A 20,586-nucleotide genomic window follows, 5' to 3' on the forward strand; every position below is an offset into this window, starting at 1 on the left:
TTAGTATCTTTGCACAGTGCTCAAGCTTCCTTTCCCATTATTGCTGGGGATAATGAAAAGCATGTTGCCTCCCTACAATCTCATCCTTTTTACATTACCCCTATTGTTTCTGTTTATCTTCAGAAAGTTTGTTCTTTAGTGTTATTCTGGCTCTAGAGAAAGTATATTTCAGGATCAAGGTGACTCCTAGATTCCTCAGAGTGGGGAGAATCCCAAGGATGAAGAGATAGTAATGAGGAAGAGAATGGTGGTACACTGGGTTAGAAAAGATTCTGGAAAAGAGAATGGTATTAATCATGCCTGAAGAACCCTGCCTCCACTTCACATTGCTTCATATTCATCAGTGACCCAGAAACATGGTGCTCTACTTCTGCCCGAAAGTCATCTCATTGCTCCAACATCTGGAGACACCTTCTTCCCATGCCTCTAGAACAAACCAGTTCCCTAGCCTACTCCCATCTCCTCCACGCATAAAGAATAAGGTCACTGAGGTTATAGGGAGGGGGGCACAGGAATAAGTTAGAATTAAGATTGTAGAAGTTAATTTCCTTTAAGATACTTTTCTAAAGTCTAACTTCTGGTATTAGGATTAGGCTTATTCACAGATCTGGATGATTTATGTGGTATTAAGGGAAACAGGATGAGCAGGAGTTAGAGAAACCAGATAAGAGCAGATCCGAGAATGTGATATAGCAGTCTCCAACTCCCTCCTCCCTTTCCTTAATTCTCCGATAATGAAAATCTGAGGTAGGGGATTGCACATACTCATTTCCCTAGATATTTCATCTAAACTCCAGGACATCTCCATTCTAGCACCCCTGCCAAAAGAGCATTGCAACCTTTCCCCTTCCTGATCCTAGAGAAACTAGTTTGTTTGCTGGCATTTGAGGAGGAGATAGGAACAGCAAGGAAGATTCAAGATGAAAGGCAAGCAGTCTGGGGGAGGAGTGCAGTGACAGCATCGGTGTGGAGGCTAGGGCTGAGCTGTGGTTCATGCAGGCATTTATCTGGCGCCTTTCTTCCTTCCTAAACACACTGAATCTTAATTCTTCAGCACTAGGGAGCAATAAAGGGGCCTGGGTTTAAAGAACACCAGGCTCAGTGTGAGAAACAGGATTAATGTGTCCTGAGACGTGCAAGGATGACTGGCGGGGGTGGGGGGGGTGGGGGTGGGGAGGGGGTCCTTGGGTTCTGTTCAGCTCTCTCTGCTTGTTTGTTGCTAGTACCATTGAGGAGAGAAGGGAGGATGAAGGGGATCCCTGGAATCTCAGCAATTCACGCCTCCACAACCAGCTTCATCTGCCAATGTGTAGTGAAAAGGCTAGGGCCTAACCCAGGAAGAGGCCGTATTGTAGTTCTGGCCCTACTGTCCTCTCCCACCCTCCCTTACCTGCTACATCAGCCTGCCCTAATGTCCAGCAGGGAAGTCAGAAACACAGAGGCTAAAACGAAGTGGAAGGAGGACTGACGTTTATTTACACACGGTACCGTAGGTGGTGCTGATATCCAAGTCTAGGGCAATAGGCAGAAAAGGTCCATCTTCCTTCTCCTGCCCTCCCTTTCTCTGCCGCGCCCCACCCCCTCGCTTTCTACCTGCCACCCTAAGCTCTTTCCTGCTTCAGAGCTGGGTGACCCAAGCAAAGACCCTGCAAAGGAAGTTTAGAATCCAGTTATGAGGATGGTGCTGGATGCATGGCATGAAGGCTCAATAAAAATGTCTCAGGAGTAGGGCCAGCTCAGAGGGGGATGTTCACTCAGGCTAGTTACCTGGATAAGGACAATCTCTTGGAGTGGGGGATAATTCATGCCCAGATGGCAATTATGGCCATGAAGGCAAAACCAGCTGCCACACAACCCCATTTTGCTAGAGGGGATTCAGGGGTGGCCAGTTCCCGGGGAAGAATTTCAAAGAAGGTTACATAGAGGAAAGTGCCAGCTGCCACACCTTCTAATACAGCCTGGGCTAAGGCCCTTCCCCCCTCAGAATTTTCCCCAACCACAGCCATCCCCAAAGCTAGGCCAAGGGGGGACATGAGGGCCAATGCCAAGATGGAGATCAGGGCCCATCGTTGCCCCGTGCCTGACTGCACCAGTCGAAGTCCCACCCCAAATACCACTAATCCCTTGTGTGCCAGGACAGCCAGGCAAAGCTGCAGCACAGCTGGTACTGAAGACTGCAGCCCCACAGCCAGTCCCTCAAACACTGAGTGAAAGGAGAGTGAAAGCAAGAGAACGAGAGCCCTAAAGGGCCTCTGAGAGGGTGATGGCAGGGGTCCATGACTGTGAAAGGTTGAGGAATGGGCAGCATGGGCCCCACCCCATTCCTCCTCACATGTTTTTGACCCCCTGGTACCACTAGGAAACCACTGCAGTGCCAGTGACTCCAACAGGAAGACCAAGAAGAAGCCTAGGGAGATGATGAGCTCCCCAAACGGGTAATCCACCTAGAGACAGAGAGAAGAAATAATGAGGTGAGAAGAGAAGAAAGAGGGCAGAAAGGAAAGAAAATGATGTGAAGAAAATGTGGTGGGAGAAGAAGCCTTGGGCATGGGAATGGTGTTAGAGACAGGGACAGAAGACTTGAAAGGAAGAACATCAGTCAATCATGACAGCAAGGATAAGGATGTGGGAAAGGATCATACATAGAAGAGTAAGATCCAGAGAACAGGGTTACAAGGAGGGGAAGGACACATGTCCCCTAAACTCAATGTATGGAATGACTTCTTTCTAGTTTCAAAGTTTGAGGCTAGGAAAGGAGGCTGGGGAGGAGAAGGAATGTTTATCATTCCTCACATACCCCCAAGAGGGGCCTGAATGGGGAAGGAATCTCTGGCCCTCCTGACTTCTCAGGTACAGGCCTGGCTAGGGGAAACTCACATCAGTTGAATCAGTGGTGTCAGAAGAATTTCCCTCATTTCTCGTCCTGTTCTGGGAAGGAGAGTGTGTGAATTAGAAGGGAAAGTGGTTCAGATTCCTGCTGTCTTGCTCAAGTTCCATCTTCCTTAAAAAGTGGAAGCCCCGGCCCACCTCTCCCTACTCTACCCACTCCCAGGAGCTGCCCTTCATACAACTTCATTCCATACTCTGGGCCCTTTCTGTCTTCTTCTCGTAAACTTATTTTTGTCCTTCCCCCAGGTGCCACGCATCCTTAAAGCTCAGCATCCCAGCCCCTCACCTGAAGGAAGTAGCTCTGGATCTCTGAATCAATGCCCTCCAGGGCCTCAGCTGTCATGTGCATAAGCCCTGCTCCCAAAAACACTCCTGCTGATATACAACCTAGGAGGGTGAGGATCCGGCGGTGCTTCCCTGCTGAGGCAAAGGGCCAAATGAGACAGAGGTAATTTCTTAGTTGGCATTTCAAGGAAGGTAGACAGAGATGGCTAAAGAGTAGGGGTCTGAGAATCTGAACCTACAAGAGGAAACACACATGAGCCGGGGTTCTGGATTAGAAGTGGAGGCAAATCAGGGGCCAAGGTGAAAGGAGGGGTTGAGGTGAGAAAAGGAGCTTATGATATATGGACAAAGGTGGGGTTAGAGCTATACCTGTGGCTGCATGGATCCGGAACCATCTGAAGCAGACAGGAATAATGCCACAGAACAGAGTGAGAGTCAGCAGGGCTAGCAGGCAGCCAATTTTCACGCCCACAAGTAGCTCCATCCCTGGGGGGGATGTTGAGTCAAGGCCCCAGGGTGGTAAGAGAGTAGGTCTTCAGGGCAGGAGAGTTAGAAGCTGTCGTGTTCCTTCACCTGGCCGATGTGTGCTGCCTCTGCTTACTCTGACCGGGGCGCTGCCTCTGTCTTCCCCCTAGCCCCAATCAGGGCCCCTCCCCAGACTCACACCCTCTTCGGCTCAGTAACCAGGAACTCCAGACTCCCTGGCAGACACTACCCAGAGCTGCATGTCTCTCCTCCTCCTCGTGGCTGACTAATCCTTAGGTTGACAAAGAACCATATGAGCTCACCTCTAGGGTTAACCTAATGGGAGATGGCATGCTCTATGGCCGAGTAGCCCCTACCCCCTTCTCACTGGGGACAAAAGCCTGGTCTTTCCTTGCTCTGGATACTCAATCCAAACCATCCGTTCTTTTACTCAATCCCCTTGCTTTGTAGGCTGCCGTATCTGATACCTGAACTGCACCCTTTCAAAGGGGATTTGGGGCCAGTTGGGGCAAAAGAAGGTGGGGCTAGGGCTTTGTTTTGCCATGCTGCCATGCTGTGGGAACTGAGAGGTCCAGTCCCCTTACCTGCAACTCCAGACAGTGAACTCCCAGCACAGAATGAATTTTTCTTTTTGGGGGGGGGAGGGAGAACAACACAAGACTTATAGAATCACTGTATTAACACTATCCCTACCTCTTCCTGTACTAAATTTGGGGGGGGCGGGGCTAAGGTAACCTAAGTGGTTATGAACCTCAAGGTAAAGGTAATAGCTGGTCCTGAGATTTAATGAAGCCAGGGAATAATGGAGATTTTAACCAATTAGAGTAAAATGTACCAGCTTGGAGAATGTTGGAGTGGAGCTTGAGAAAGGATTGAGCCCTGACTCTTAACTTGGGTTCAAGTCTAAGTGAGACAGCTAAGGAAAGCTCTGATCTGGTTGAAGAACCTTAGGAGGGGCAATGGGAGAAGGGAAGAAGGGAGAAAGGACAGAAAAGGTGGTTGCTGGTTTCCCTAGGCAGGCTACCCAAAGAGCTACATTAAGACCTGTTGAGCCAGTTTTCAGAAGAGCTGGAGGTGGCTCTTGTCATCCAGTTTTCCCACTACTCCCAAACAGGCTTCCCTCAGTAAGTAGTAATTCTCATATAAGGGGCAATATTAGGATGGACTAAGGACTAGGTGGAAATACAAACAGCCCTGGAATTAAATCTTATAATGGTAGATCAAAACTTCAATGAAGGAAATCTTTTTTTCTATTAAAAAAATTTTATTCAATTCAAAAGTCAGAGGGTACTTGGTACCCCTATCATCCATCCCTGGATGCTTCATTTTTGGCAAGGATGGCAAAAACTGGAAGGTGTCAGCCAAATACTTCTAAGATCTCTTGTCAGTTGTCAGAAGGATCTTGAATAGGGGATGGAGGAGACTCAGATGAAGTGGTCAAAGGCAAGCGATCTCCCCAGGCACTAGCACGAGCACAGCGATATAAGTGTCTACGAAGAAGAAAAGGAGAGACACTTCAATACAGCTTCCCTGTCCCCTTAAACATCCATGTGAGTTGTATACCCCTTCCTCCCCGCCAGTTCCTCATGTCCCCTGTACCTGCCATGTCGTCGGGCAGTAACCACAACATGTCGGACATGCCCATCTGGGCAGCACAAGTGGCAATGCACATGGCGTGGCCGTTTAAGGACAGGCTGGGTGAGACGGGCCCAATGATGATCCTCCCTGTGAAGGCCCCGGCTTAGGATCACCAGAGAGAACTTCTCTTCCTTATGACTATGATTCTGAAGTAAGGACAGGAAAGATGATTAGGGGAAAAAGTTAAAAATAAAGAAGACTTGGGGGGCAGCTAGGTGGCGCAGTGGATAGAGCACCGGCCCTGGAGTCAGGAGAACCTGAGTTCAAATCTGGCCTCAGACACATAACACTCACTAGCTGTGTGACTGAGGGCAAGTCACTTAACCTCAATAGCCTCACATACATACATACATGAATGATTAAATACAGAAAGGAAGAAAGGAAGAAAGGAAGAAAGAAAGAAAGAAAGGAAGGAAGGAAGGAAGGAAGGAAGGAGATTTTATTTACTTTCAGGCCTGACCCTTAAAGTCCTTTCTCCTTCCACAGACCAGATCATTTGGCTCCTCACTTTAATTCTGCTTCAGGTACTACCTTACCCTACCCTCTATCAGTATGCTTACCCAACTAAAAGGGATGGTGCTGTATACTTGGGAGAAGCTGCAGGCCTGGGGCTGGGAAGCAGATACCTTGGGGCAGGGAAGTTCATGAGGGCACTGTAGAAAAAAAAAAAGAAGTAATGAAGGTTAGAGAAATCAGAAGACAGTGAGGTAAGACAGAACTGCAGAATGGGGTAAAGACAGTGGAACTATGAGTGTAGATAAGGTAAACAGATGGAAGGTAGGATAAACGAATAGGTTAGTCTTCCTTCTGTCACCTTTCCTGGCCATAGCTGAGCCCAGAATGATTTCTACTGGTTCAATCAAGGAAGAATACTCACTGGAGCGAAGACATGTCCAGGTCGACAGTCTAAGGGAGATTTCTCTGGTCCCTGAAGCCACCCCCCAAAAAAAGAAAAAAAATATATATCAACGGTTGAGAGACCCTCTCACCCATCCCACCTCCCAGTTTAGTCATTATGCTTTCCCACCTAAAGCGTCCTTCACCAGCCCTCCTTCAGTCATTAGACATGCAATCTATGTCAATTTAGATGACCACTACTAGTACCTTAAGGCATACGTGAAGCATGAGGAGGACAGTATAACTCAGTGTGCAGGATGGGATGATCAAGTCACTCTCATATACTTACCAGCAAATTCTACCTTTTTAAACTACTGGTGTACAGCCCAGGAGGCTCAGACTCCAGCGGCGACTTTGGGTCAGTCACTCAGGGCCCCCTGATTTTACAGTACAGAGATACTAGCTCCTATACCCTCAATGTTTCAGAAACCTACAGTCCTTGGTTCACTCGATCCTCAGATGGAAAGTCATTCTGACCCAGGACAATATGCTTAGTAAACTGGGAGTCATTTTCAATATAAAGTTGAGCATTCCCAGTTTTCAAGGTAATGTCAGCTCTGAGAAAGCACGGTAGGGTAGAGAAGAACCTCACTCTAAGGACGAGGTCCCTAGCCTCCATGAGGAGATGATGTCCAGTTTTTGTTCCATTCTCCACCAAAACCTGTGGAAGAAATTGAAGATAAGGATTGGAGGTATCGATAAAAGAAATTCTGTAGAAAGAAGCAAAGATAAGAACCCCATTCTAGTTATCTCCCTTCTAAAAGGTAAGAAGAAGGATGGAGACCACAAAAGAGAGGCCATTAAGGACCCTTAAACAAGGATAAAGAACTGTGAAGAAGAAAAAGGGCGGATTAATCAATAACCCTTTAATAAAAGGCAACTGTAAATTAGACATAGGGATACAAAGACAAAAATGAAAAAGGTCCTTGTTCTCAAGTAGCTTAGCAGGGAAAACTAACAGATAGCCATATAAGTATATATAAAACATATAAAAGAGACATAAGTTGATACTGAGGAAAAGTGGCACCTCTCATAAAAAATGGTATTTGAACTGATATCTGAAACAACAACAGCAACAGCTAGGGATGCTGAAATAGGTAAGTGAGGTCATTTCAGGTATGGGGCAACCAGTGGTGGTGGCTGTGTGAATGGAGGACACAGGAGAGATGTGAGATGCTGTAAAACAGACAACATTTTGCAGCTACCTGTATGTATGTATGTATGTATGTACATATGTATGTATGTGTATGTGTGTGTGGAGGGGTGAGTGAGAGAAGGTAAGGATTACATTGAAGATGTGAACCTGGGTGACTAGAAGGATCAAACAACTATAGTGAGGTGGAAGGGGTGTTAGAAGCCATCTACTCCAATTCCTTCATTTATAGATAAAGAAACAGGAAGAGAGAGGTTAAGAAACTTGCTCCAAGCCACTGAGGTAAGAAATGGCTGAGGCAGAATTCAAACCCAGCATTTTTCCCACTATACCATGCTGCTTCTCTATGGTGCTAGGTGGTATTCCTGACAGAACTAAGGACTTTCTGAAGAGGACGCAGGTGGGGGGTAAGGGAGGAAGATAATGAGTTCAGTTCTGGGCATGATAAGTTTGAGATGTCTATAGTATACCCAGGATGAAATGTCCTATAGGCAACTGGTGACAAATGCCCTGGAATTCGCACGCTGGAAGGACCCTTCCATTACTGTGATCTCTTCCTAATTGGATAGCTCCTCATAGAACCTCCATTTAAGAAGGGTGCCCAGGTCAGCTATGTCTCATCCCTCTCCAGGCTATACTCCAGAATTTCTCCACCATGCCATGTTTTAACGAACAACCTACCTCCCTAATCCTAATTTTTTTCAGCTTCTTTTTTTTTTTTAATTACGTACTGTCTTCCCTAATTAGAATGTAAACTCCTTGAGAGCAGGGGATGTGTTTGTATTCCCAGTGCTTATCACAGTGCCTGGTACATAATTAGCACTTAATAAATGTTTGTTGACTAGTAAAAGACTAGTGTTCAAGCTAGAGAGTAGGGCTAGAATTATAGACCTTGGCTGGCGTCATCAGTTTAGAGCTGATAATTAAAGCCATGGGAGTGGATGAGTTCACTAAGAGAAAGAGTATAGAGAAAGAAAAGAAAAGGGCACAGGAAAGAGCTTTGTGGTACACCCATAGCTAAGGGGTTTCTTGTAAATGATGTTCTAGCAAAGGAGACTGAGGCAAGATGAGAAGCAAAAAGGTACAATGTCATGAAAACCCACAAAAGGAGAACAGTGTCATGATGCAGGGAGGTTGAGAAGGATGAAGACTGAGAAAAGGCCATAAGATTTGGCAATCAAGAGGTCATTAGTTATACTTTGGAAAGCGTAATTTCAGTCCAGTGATGAGGTTGGAAGTCAGACTGCAGAGGGTTTAGAAGAGAATGGAAGCACTGAAAATGAAGGCAATGAATATAGACAGTTTTCAAGGGGTTTGGCTGAGAAAAGAAATAGAGGTAGAAGTTTCAGGGTATGGTAGTGCCTGATGAAGGTCTTTTAAGGATGGGGGATATTTCGCACACGAAAGGCTGGACCCCTAAGGGCTTTATTGACAGGTGAAGGGAGATCTCAGCTTACCAGGAACTGGCCTGTCTTACGCCATAAAGTTTGGATGACTTCGGTTCGATCAGCCATGCTGGGTAACTCACTTACAGAGAAAGCAGACACTACCACATCAAATTGTATCTGGGAATCAAGACAAGGGACATTTTAGACAGAATTCTCTCCATCTCTGAGGGCCTCCCCCAACTTCTACTTTCCTTGTGCTTTGTTTCCACCCACTGCCAAACACTCAGGCTGTGCCCTAAAGTCAATACTGAAATTCTCCACGTGCCTATCCCTCTTCCAGCGCAGTGAGGCAAGTGAGCACTTGCCTTTGGTGAGACTGGGAGAAACTGTCTAAAAAAGACTCCTGGAACATGGGGTTTCCCAGAATCTAAGCCACCTGGGGAACAAAGAAGAGAATTGGTTAAAGTGTGTCTATGTACTTGGGGGGCAGAGGAGAGAAGGGACATCTAAACAGAGAGCAAAGGCCCCAAGAATACACAAAAAAAGCTACTAAGTATGAGATGGGATGAAGAAGGAAAGGCATGGGAAGAGCAGAATGAGAAAAGAGTTCCTTCTCTTGTTTTGACTCCATCCAGCCCATTCTCCACTCAGCAAAGGATTCTACCCTTTGCCTATATTTAAGGAAAATACAGAAGGGAATCGGACCAGTCTGATCTTTTATGAGAATCTTTTTTTTTTTTTAAGGAATGGGAAATCTAATTCTCCTTCTTCACTTTATTACAACCTCCTCTACCTAATCCTTTGCTTTTATCATTTGTAGATCATTTCAACAACCACTGCCTTACCCTCACCTTTCAGAAGCCTTTCTGCCAAGGCCAACATGGCAGCTGAGCTGTCCACACACAAATATTCACGAAGGCTCTGGCCCCAGGTACTATAAGCAGCCCTGTGAAGACAGGAGGACAACCTAAAAGATCTAAGAGACAGAGTTCTTAAACAGAGCACTGCTAATAGATACTCTCCTAAGTATACTAGTGAGCTATGTCAGATAAAGGTTAAAAACTAACGGTGTCATTTCTACTAATTTCTCTGCACCTTCTGGATGGATGGAGAGCAATGGATTCAGAAAAATGTTTGCTCACTAGAAATTGACATACAGGACCCTACCCTTGATGTTATATTCTCTCCTCCCTTTTCCAAGTGCAGCCCTTATTTACTTCCCAAACCCTGATCCATTCACCATGCTTCTAAGAATCCTTTCCATGCTTCCTTTCCTAAGCTCCTATCTAGAAATTAATTAAAAGCAAAATATGGATGACACCAATGCCTAATCCTTAACTTCACTATACTCTAGAATCTACTAGTTTCTTGGCTGTGGAATGGTACAGACAGGGTTTTTTTAGGCTGGAAACGGTGGGGCTCATGCTAACTCGAGTCACTCACCAAGTAACAGCACCGGTACCTGAGCCAAAATCCATTAAAGTTTGTGGCTTAAAGTCTGGAACACGAGCTTGGATCTGAAGAAACAGAAAGTAACACCCAAGGTGGGATGCCAGGAATGACTTGGGGTCTTGCTAGAGATTACTCAGAATATAGGACTAGGAAAGAAGCTAGGTTTGAGGTCTTTGAAAGTTTGTGTATACCTCTGGAATCCTTTTGAATTAGAAGCTAAGGGGCTTTACCTCATGGAAAGCTCTGGATATAGCTGCAAAGACACCATCTAGTCGTGCTGCCATGTACACCAAGCTCAGCCTTTCGTCATAACTGCCAAAGAAACCAGGTATGTATAATTATCTGTCAAATCCTATAGATTTCTAGCCTCACAGCATCCAATCGATTATAATTCTTACAGCCTCTATTCCTAGGTTATATATAACTTTATTATGTCTCAAGTGGATTACTGCCAAAACCTCTAAGTTACCTTTTAACCCCTATTCTATTTCAGTTCATCTTAGTGCTTCCAGATTCATTTTTTCTAAAGCAGAGCTTACATTATGGCACCTTATACTCAAAAACCTTCAACAATTACACACTGATATCTACGGGAAGCACCCAGGTATGGTGGGAGAGTGCACTAGATCTGGTGTAAAGAAGACCTTAGTTCAAATTCTATCTCAGACACTTACTAGTTGTGTGGCTCTAGGGAAATTATTTATCCTCTTATTCTCAGGTTCCTTTACTATAAAATGGGGATAATAACAGCACCTACCTCATAGGGTTCTTGTGAAGAATTAATGACATAGCATGTATAGAGCAATTTGCAAATCTTTAAGCAATATGAATGTCAGTTGTTACTGTCATTATTATTATTATTCTCTTCAGATTGTCATTCAAAGCCTTCTAGCATCTGTTTCCAATCTACATATCCAAGATAATATCACATTTTACCCCTCAGGTACTCTAGACTCTAGCTGGATAAGCCTGTTCACTGAACTCAGAAGATGTTCCTTGATTTCTTACCTTTATGCCACAGCTCTTCTATTTCTTTTTCTTTCTTTTTCTTTTTTTGGGGGGTGAGGCAGTTGGGGTTAAGTGACTTGTCCAGAGTCACACAGCTAGTAAGTATCAAGTGTCTGAAGCCAGATTTGAACTCAGGTCGTCCTGACTCCAAGGCCAGAGCTCTATCCACTGCACCTCCTAGCTGTCCCCTTCTCTTTCTTACGCTTAGAAGAGTCTCCCTCCCATTGCTGAATGTTGAAATCCTGCCCCTTCAAGGCCCAGCTCAAATGCTATCTGTTCTGCCAAGTTTTCTTTGATTTGCCCAGTCTGTAGTTATTGCTTCTTTGTCTGAATTCATCATCTATTTGTACTTTTCTTGTGTTCTCAGCATATTTACATTTTTATTATAGCTACTTGTGCACAAATCTTATAATTTCTATAAGTATCTCTAATAATTGAATTTAATTTACCTTTGAACTTCCCCATAGTACTTAGAACAGTGCACTGCATATAACAGCTTTAATAACTGTTTGTTGCATGAGTAAAGGAATGGGCCTCCACAACCCAAAACCACTTCTGTTAAGATGGGAAATGGGGCAGGCCACAGAAAAAGGCCCTTCATACCTCTGTCTTTTCAGAATCAGAGTGAAATAGAAATATTTCTGAGACCTTAAATTTTGGTTCTAAACAGTATTAAACAGGGATAATTTAAAATTTACATTTAACCAACTTGATACAGCTACTAAGAGGACTTTTCATTCCTTTCCTTTCCTCTCTCCCCTGCAAGTCCTGAAAGATCTTTTTTTTTCCTTTTTAGTTTATTTTTATTTTTTCACTTAACAGTCTTTCAAAATTAATTTGTCTCTCCCACTACTCCCACCAACTGAGCAAAACACAACAAAACAAAAATAACATATCCCTCAGTATACAGCTACATAGCACAGCAAAACAAATTCCCACATTAGCCACGTCCAAATACATATGTCGCTTCATTTTCAGTTTGTCACTTCTCTATTAAGAAGTTAAGAGGTGTGTTTCATCATCCTTTTGAACTGATTGTTTATTGTTTTCATTGATAAGAGATCTAAAATCTAGCAAAGCCTTTTCTCTATATTTTTGTTATTATTGTATAAATTGTTCTGTTGGTTCTGCTTATTTTTGCTCTGCATCAAAACATAAATGTCCTCTCAATTTCCTCTGAATTATCCATTTCATCATGTTTTAAAACATTTAAAAATTATTTATTCATTTAAAAAATCTTTTAAACATTAAAAATTTTTTTGAGTTCCAAATTCTCTCCCTCCCTCTAGTCCCTCCCTTACTCATTGAGAAGGCAAGCAAATGATGACCATCCTTTCTTTTTTCAGTTCATCAGGGGATCTTTCTGATCTTTCTGATTTTTATGACAAACCCCTCCCCACTAACCCCCACTGCCCTGGGATAATTTCTTTACCTCAGTTTTTGCCAGTGGTAGGTAGTTTTGCGTAGGGCACTCAACACAGCTCCACGAAGCTGTTTCTCTGACTGTATTGACTCTGGGAGGAAAAAGCAAAGCAAAGCCTAGAGTTGAAGAACCAGCAAGATGAAACCTAGCACCTAGTATGGGAATACCCTTAGCCCTTGTTTTTTCCAGCAGGGACTTAAAAGCCAGGAGGCTTCTAGTCTAAAGCTACAGAAAAATATTACATAAAAGTGAAAGACATGTTCTGTGTCATCAGGACAATAATTTAGCCAAAGCATTAGTCTTTCTCCAAAAGCTCATTTTCCCTAGTTGGCCCTTATGACATCTATCACTAATTCAGTTTTGCTTCTGTGTAAATGTGATGAGTACTGGGGGCCTGGATGACAGGATAATGGAAACTCCTTTGATCAGGAACTTCCTCGTTCTTTTGCAACACTTCTTCCTAGCCCTGGGTCTGTGAAGTCCAGTGCAATCTGCAAAGTTACTTACAAGTGGTCTCAGTAATAGCTACTCATAGTCTCAAACAAACTAAAGGGGTGACCACCTATTAGAGAATAGCTAAACAAATAATGGGCCACTATGTGGTGCAGTGGATAGAGTGCCAGGCCTGAAATTAGGAACACTCATCTTCCTGAGTTCAAATCTGGCCTCAGACATTTATTAGCTGTGTGACCTTGGGCAAGTCATTTAACCCTGTTTGCCTCAGTTCCTCATCTGTAAAATAAGCTGGAAAAAGAAATGGTAAACCACATTAGTCTCTTTCCCAAGAAAATCCCAAATGGTGTCATGAAGAGTCAGGAGTGATTGAACAACAATAATAAACAAAGTATAGTACATGAATGTAATGGAATATTATTATGCCATAAGAACTGACAAAACGGACAGTTTTAGAAGAAAATGGGAAAAGCTCTATGAATTGATGCAGAGCAATGTAAGCAAAACTAGAACAATTTATATAACAAGAACATTGTATAGAAAAATAACTTTGAAAGACTTTAGAACTCTAATGCAATGATAAATCATGAGTCTACAGGAGAAAAGATGAAACAAATCACCCGCCTCTCGCCAGAGTTGATGGATGTAAAATGTAAACGAGATATACATTTTTGACTTTAGCCAATGTGGGGATTTGTTTTGCTGGGCTCTGCATAGTCATCATGAGAATTAAAAAAAAATGTTCAATAACGGAGTGTGAGAAATGGGAGAGCTAATGCTCACAAAATTAATTAATTGAAAAGAAATGACTGCTCATCCAAAACTGAGGCAAGTATCAATGTATGGCAGATCACAATTCAAGTCTGAAGTCACTGATACTTCCTTCTGCATTTGTCCTGAAGGAAAGTGTGGTGGGATATTAAGAATGTCATAATTGTGTGAAAATACTACTGGAACATGGTCAAATCTAGGTTAGGCCAAGGGTATGACAGAGGAATGTGTGTGGGTGGGATTTCATTCTACAGTACAACCTAGGAAGGTCCAACACATTTCTTGATCATTCCTGACCCAGATGATTCTAGAGGAAATGAGAAAGGTCTGGGTATCCAGGCATACCCAGGTATGTGCTGTACAACAGAATCAAAGATGTATAATAATAGCTGACATTTACATATGTTTATCATTTGTAAAGTGTTTTGCAAATATATTTTCTCATTAGGTCTTCAGAAAAAACTTGCGATAAGTAACATAAGTATTATTATTCCCATCTTACAGATCCGTCTAGCTTTTAGTTGTTAAGTGCTATTTATGACTGATTTGATCAAAGACATATTGGAAAATTGATATATTTGTCTGCAAAGTTGATTTAAAAACTAACCTTTGCTCTCTTCTTAATTAGTCTAACTTGGCTTCTTCCTTCGGCCCATCTTAGCCTTTACCTGTATCCTGGAGTTTATTTTTCAGCTGTATTGCTTTTTTGCGCAGCTCCTCAGGTTCTGTAGGAAGCTTCCGACTCCACAGGTAGTTGGTGAGTGTCTGAACCTGCTCCTCTATGTTGGGTATAGAGCTTTCTGTGGGCCAGAGATGAAAAGGATTTTGCTTTTTTTCCCCTCCTTTTCAAATACATTTTTAATCAACACACATAACAACAATATGCACAGAAATACGTTGCAAACAACAGATATTCAAAGCATTTAAATGAAGATTCCTTTCTTTTCTCTATTTATTTCCTTGATCAAGAGAGCTACTCACCCTGCACGAGTTGTTGGGCTGCAGTGACCAGGGCCTGTGGTAGCTGCACTTGGGGCAACTGTAAGATGCCTGGGTGCTTACGATGTGGTCTGTTCCCCAGGAAATTTAATATATCATTCTCCTGGGACGCTCTGGGAATAAGGTCAGCAAGTGCCTGAGTTCCAGAAAGAGGAAAACTGGACGAGGTAAGTTAGTGTATGAAGAAATCTGGGTAATAATAGCTCATTTTTAAAAAAATACTTTAAGGTTTGGGGGCAGCTAGGTGGTGCAGTGGATAGAGCACCGGCCCTGAAGTCAGGAGGACCTGAGTTCAAATCTGACCTCAGACTAAACACTTGACACTAGCAGTGTGACCCTGGGCAAGTCACTTAACCCCAATCGCCTAAAATTAAAAAAAATACTTTAAGGTTTTGCAGAATGCTCTATGTATATTATTTAATTTGAGAATGAATAACTTTGGGTGTCACAGATTGAGACTGAATTCAATTAACATGTAATTTATTAAACAGCTAGTCAAGAGAGAATGTTGTAGATGAAGGCAGAACAGGGATGGCAACATGGTGCAGTAGAAGATATGCTGGTTTTACAATCAACACAATCAGAGTTTGAATCTCACACCTGTCACTTAATACCTGTAAACTTTAAACCTTAAGAGATTTCTTCATTTGTAAAACCAGTGGTTTGAACTAGATATCTTCTAAGATCCCTTCTACTTCTAAATCTACTATTTTAAGATAGGAGTCTTCTCCAGGGACAGGGAGGTTTCTCTTGCTCTGGGGAGTGGGGTTCTCTCCCCAAAGGTTGGGTTCAAAGACTTTCAAGAATTAGAAGGTACTTCAAATCTGATGCACAGTTAAACAAGAATTCAGTCTACTACTACATACTTCTTAATAAGTTACTACACTAGGTCATCACCGTCAGTGAAAGTGAATTTAATGAGCAGAGCTGATGAATTCTGATTTGGGGGCTACTTTTTCTCTAGGGTTTCATGTTATGTAAGGTACTGGTAGGTTTAGAAGCTGATTGTGGCCAGGAAGCCATAACAACCTTGCAAGTAAATCCAGCATCTGATTTGGGCATGGCCACAGATTCTGGGATTACTCATCCTCCTCTCCCCCCTCCATTTCTGAATTTTTTCATGTCTACACGTATTTGCACATCTGATGCCCTGCTTCTCATTCTCTTCCCCTCCCTTTCCTGTCTCTCATTTTCCCTTTTCCTTTTCTACCACACATCCTGTGTCCCTGGCTTTTTACTCTGCATCGCTCTTCGTGTCTCTGTGCCACTACGACCTGTCTATAACTCTTTCTTTGGTGGGATGACAGCTTTTCACGTGATCAAACGCACACACTGATTTACTGGGGTGGGGCTGGTGGGCTCTCTCTCGAAGGCTTTCCCGATGTGACCAAGCAGAGTACCCTGAAGCGGGGAAATGCGCGGGGAAGACAAAAGTTCTCACCCGGGACAACGGGATTCCTGCAGGCTGGCAGCTCCATCTTCCCAGCCACAAAACAGGCCTCAACCTTCTGGCGGCCGCCATGATTTCTGAGGCGAACCGGAAGCGGAAATTGAAACGCCTATGACCCTCTGGAGTCACTAGCTCTTCCACCACAAGCTCATCCTCAAGAAGAGGGGAAGCATCATCAACCAATTGGGAGAGGAAGATGATTTCTAGGCGCCAATCGGTGGTCTCTATGTAAATTATCCAGTGACGTAAGATTGTTTTCCCCGGTGAGAGGCTGGACACGTGTCATATTTAACCCATGGAAAGAATGCAGTGTCTTAGAGGGTCGCGTAGGTGCGGCTGTTTGTTTGCGGAGGCGCTGGGACGTAGTCGCTGTGTCTGTTGGGGAGTGTGTGGGATAGTCAGTGTGGGTGTTTTGTATTTTAAAACCTGTGCAATTACGGTATTAGTTTATTAGTATCATTCAGGATGATGTCATTCAGTATTTCTTTTGAAATTTTACATAAGCAGATCCCACAGTCAAAATTGTATAACAGAACAGTACTCCATTACAAATGAGTGTAAAATGACAAGCACTTAGAGTCATAATGTCAAACCGTAATTATTGCAAAATTCGCGCCCCCTTTCCCCCATCGGTAAGCAAGTAAACAAATGATTAGTTTTAATGAATACAGTTGGCTTTGATTTGGAAGGGAAAAAATATTTGATAAAATTGGGTGGTCTTATAAACATTTTATCTTTAAGGCCAAATTTTAAACGTATTTTTCATCAAGGTTTATTTTATTTGTAGAGGGTCAAATATCACAATTAAAATATAAGCCCTAATAGGAAAAAACATTTCCATTTAAGACTGCATGTAATTTTGTTTAGAACTGGCTTAAATAAAATCTGGAAATCTGGATTTACTTAGTTATAAATGGTCCCATATAGAAATCTCATATTTTCCAGAGACTGTTCACTCCCAGCTTTTTATAGTAAAACTCTACGTAGCTTTCAGTACCTCTCCTGCCAAAGATTAATGTATTAGTCTTATTTTTCAATTCATGTTTTTGGGGCACATTTTCAGGTCTTTTGAAACATGAGAATTATAAACATAACTTCGGTTATGTAGTAATAAAGTTATAAATGTATAATCTCCCCATAAGGATTAAAATGTACCCTTCTATTGGTCTTTCAAGGATGGAATTTTAGTATGTTTCACTCACATAATTCCATGCTGCAAATTTATTTCTGCATTTTCTTCTTGGCCAATATTGTAATTGGCTAGAATACTGTACTATGTGAAATCTGAGTTTATTAACTGGTAACCTTTATTTTCCAGGTGGGAAAAAAAATGGTTTCTATACAACTTCTATTACCCTATCAGAGTTATGCAGAGTATACAGATAAAAGCTTTTTATGGCTAATAATATGAAAAGATGAAAACTCATAATTTATGTGATTTCAAATGGACATACAAAAGCAAAGACAAGCTTCTCCTCAAAAAAGAAAAAATAGTTTTCAAGGGCACTTTTGGAAAGAACAACAATACTAATTAAAAAATGGTATTTTCTTAGAAGTATTCAGAATGACAACAAAACAGTCTCTGGGAGGCCCTCAATGTAGCTACAGCTGTTTCTGAGGAGAGGTGCATGAAGTCAACCTCTCACATTGTTAATTGAAAAAAAGAGTAATAATAAAGAATTGGATTTGTAAAGTCTTCTCACAAGCACTTATCTCCTTTAAGTGTTACAGGAATTGTGAGATGAGATGAGTCATGCCTGTTTTGCAAATGAGGAGTCTTGAGTATAGGTGAAGCTAAGTAACTTGCTTAAGTCTTTCCTCTCGAGGCAAGTGTATTGCTTCATAGTTAATAAGCATGTAGTGATTTCAGATCCTTCCCTTCCTCATTTTTCTCATTGTGAAGAAGGGAGAATGCAGTGCAGATGAGGATTAAAAAAAATGGCATGTGATTGAGGGAGATAGAGGAGTGCACTGAAGCAAAGTGTCACCACTGTAACTATTAACTAGTGATTTTAATGAAAGGCACCTGCATACCATCTGCAATGAAAAGTGCCCTAGAGGACTCTGAACTTTATTACTACCTAGACATCCTTTTGTTGTTGTTGTTGTTTTGGCTAGGTAATGGGGTTAAGTGACTTGCCCAGGGTCACACAGCTAGTAAGTGTCAAGTGTCTGAGGTCACATTTGAGCTCTGGTTCTCCTAACTCCAAGGCTGATGCTCTATCCACTGCACCACCTAGCTGCCCCTTGGACATTTTTTTTGTAAGTAACTTCTAGTACTGATTCAGTTTCCTCATCTGTAAAATGTTGGGATTGAAAAAATGATCTGTAAGAATCCTTCTGCTTCCATGTTTCTTGTTTCTGTTAGTGAACAAGCATTTATTAAGTGCCTAATATTTGCTAAAGACTCGGGATAAAGAGGCAAAACATGGTTCCTGCTCTGAAGGAGCTAGCAGTCTAATTGGGGAGGCAACATGCAAACAACTATATGCAAAAAAGATATAGACAAAATCAATTGGAGATGATCAACAGGGGTAAGGCACTAAGGTATTAAGAGGGACTGGAAAAGCCTTCTCATAGAACGTGGAATTTTAGCTGGGACTTGAAGGAAGCCACAGGACAGAGACGAGGAGGAGAGCATTCTAGGCTTGGGGACAACCCATGAAAATGCCTGGAGTCAGGAGATAGACTGTCTTGTGAGAAGAACATCATGGAAGCCAGTCTCACTGGATTGAGGAGTACCTGTAGGGGAGTAAGGAGTAAAGAGATTGGAAAAATAGGAAGGGTCCAGGTTATGAAGGGTTTTGAAAGGCAAATAGATGATTTTACATTTGATTCTGGAGGCGATAGGGAGTCAGTTTATTGAGAGAGAGAGAGAGAGAGAGAGAGAGAGAGAGAGAGAGAGAGAGAGAGAGAGAGAGAGAGAGAAAGAGAGAGAGAGAGAGAGAGAGAGAGAGAATAACATGGTCATACTTGTGTTTTAGGAAGATCAATTTGGTAGCTGAGTGGAGAATGGACTGGAGTGGGGAGAGAGTTAAAGCAGGGAGATCATCCAGTAGTCTATGTCAGTAGTCCAAGGGGGAGGTGTTAAATGCACTAAGATGGTGGCAGTGTTAGAAGACAGAAGGGGGCATATATGAGAGGTGTTATGAAGGTAGGATTGACAGTATTTGGCAAATAGTTTAAGTATGGGGGGTGGTGAGAGAGAGTGAGGAGTCAAGGATGATCCCTAGGATTGTGAGCGAGTATGACTGGAAGGATGGTAGTATCCTTGGAGGTGCAAGACTGGAGTTCAGGAGAGAGATTAGGGCTGGATAAGTAGATCTGGGAATCATCAATACAGAGATGATAATTGAATCCATGGCAGTTGATGAGATCACCAAACGAAAGTGTATAGAGGGAGAACAGAAGAGAGCCCATGATAGAGCCTTAGGGGATACCCCTGATTAGTGTATATGACATGGAATGAAGATCCAGCAAAGGAGACTGAAAAGTGGTCAGATAAGCAGGATAACCAGGAGATCACCAAATTAGCAAAAATTAGGGAGCAGAGAGTATCAAGGAGAAAAGGGGGATGGATAGTGTCAAAGACTGCAGAGGACTCAAGAAGGATGAAGATTGAGAAAAGAACCTTAATTCTCACCCAGCTCTTGGAATAAGAAGAGGAATATGGGATCTTTTCCCTACCAACTGGGACAATTGAAGAAAAGAAAAAGGTTGATAATGGGGTAGAGAGAAAAGATGGGCAGCTAGGTGGTGTAGCAAATAGAGTGCTGGGCCTGGAGTCAGGAAGATCTGAATTCAAATCCATCCTCAGACACTTACTAGCTGTGTGACTCTAGGCAAGTCACTTTACCCTGTTTGCCTCAGTTTCCTCATCTGTAAAATCAGCTGGAGAAGGAAATGGCAAATTGCTCCAGTATCTTTGCCAAGAAACCCCCAAATGGAGCCATGAGGAGGCAGACATGACTGAAACACCTGAGCAACAAAGGGAGAAGAGGCTTTGTCTAGAATAATGCAGTATCTCCATGGGAAATTTTAGACCTAAATCCATGTGCCCCTGGCTCCCAGCCTGAGACATTGTCTATTTCACTGCTCTGAGAAAATACCCTCTTTACTTGGTCACAGATCAAAGCCATACCAAGAGTACCTTTAACACTAAGCACTCACTATACACACTACATAGTACATAATAAATGCTCAATAAATATTTGTTAATGATGACAATAAAGCAAGGACTCCAAGTCTTAGGGGATGACCTCTACATCTCTATGCATGGAAAAGTCCAGATAGG

General features: G+C 42.7%; 2 protein-coding genes across 3 annotated transcripts; both read right to left on the reverse strand.

Annotated features, from left to right (window-relative positions):
* Positions 1–1,453: 1,453 nt before the first annotated feature.
* SLC39A2 (solute carrier family 39 member 2) lies at positions 1,454–3,859 on the reverse strand. 2 transcript variants are annotated; one of them, XM_021001392.2, is made up of 4 exons: positions 3,544–3,859; positions 3,176–3,306; positions 2,878–2,928; positions 1,454–2,444 (listed from the first exon to the last, which is right to left on the reverse strand). In XM_021001392.2, the coding sequence occupies exons 1-4, from the start codon at positions 3,656–3,658 to the stop codon at positions 1,803–1,805; spliced, it is 939 nt and encodes a 312-aa protein (XP_020857051.1). In that variant the 5' UTR covers positions 3,659–3,859; the 3' UTR covers positions 1,454–1,802. The 2 variants fall into 2 exon arrangements, with proteins under 2 accessions (XP_020857051.1, XP_020856981.1); XM_021001322.2 differs by having other exon boundaries at positions 3,176–3,309.
* Positions 3,860–4,903: 1,044 nt separating this feature from the next.
* Positions 4,904–16,392, reverse strand: METTL17 (methyltransferase like 17). The gene is made up of 14 exons (XM_021001232.2): positions 16,284–16,392; positions 14,825–14,978; positions 14,512–14,643; positions 12,629–12,710; positions 10,419–10,500; positions 10,180–10,253; positions 9,588–9,682; positions 9,102–9,172; positions 8,806–8,913; positions 6,788–6,856; positions 6,176–6,226; positions 5,859–5,951; positions 5,260–5,444; positions 4,904–5,150 (listed from the first exon to the last, which is right to left on the reverse strand). Exons 1-14 carry the CDS (start codon positions 16,362–16,364, stop codon positions 5,045–5,047), a joined length of 1,383 nt encoding a protein of 460 aa, XP_020856891.1. The 5' UTR covers positions 16,365–16,392; the 3' UTR covers positions 4,904–5,044.
* Positions 16,393–20,586: the final 4,194 nt, after the last annotated feature.

This window comes from Phascolarctos cinereus, unplaced genomic scaffold (assembly GCF_003287225.1).
Source record: "Phascolarctos cinereus isolate Bilbo 61053 unplaced genomic scaffold, phaCin_HiC Scaffold_3;HRSCAF=262, whole genome shotgun sequence".
Taxonomy (NCBI): Eukaryota; Metazoa; Chordata; class Mammalia; order Diprotodontia; family Phascolarctidae; genus Phascolarctos; species Phascolarctos cinereus.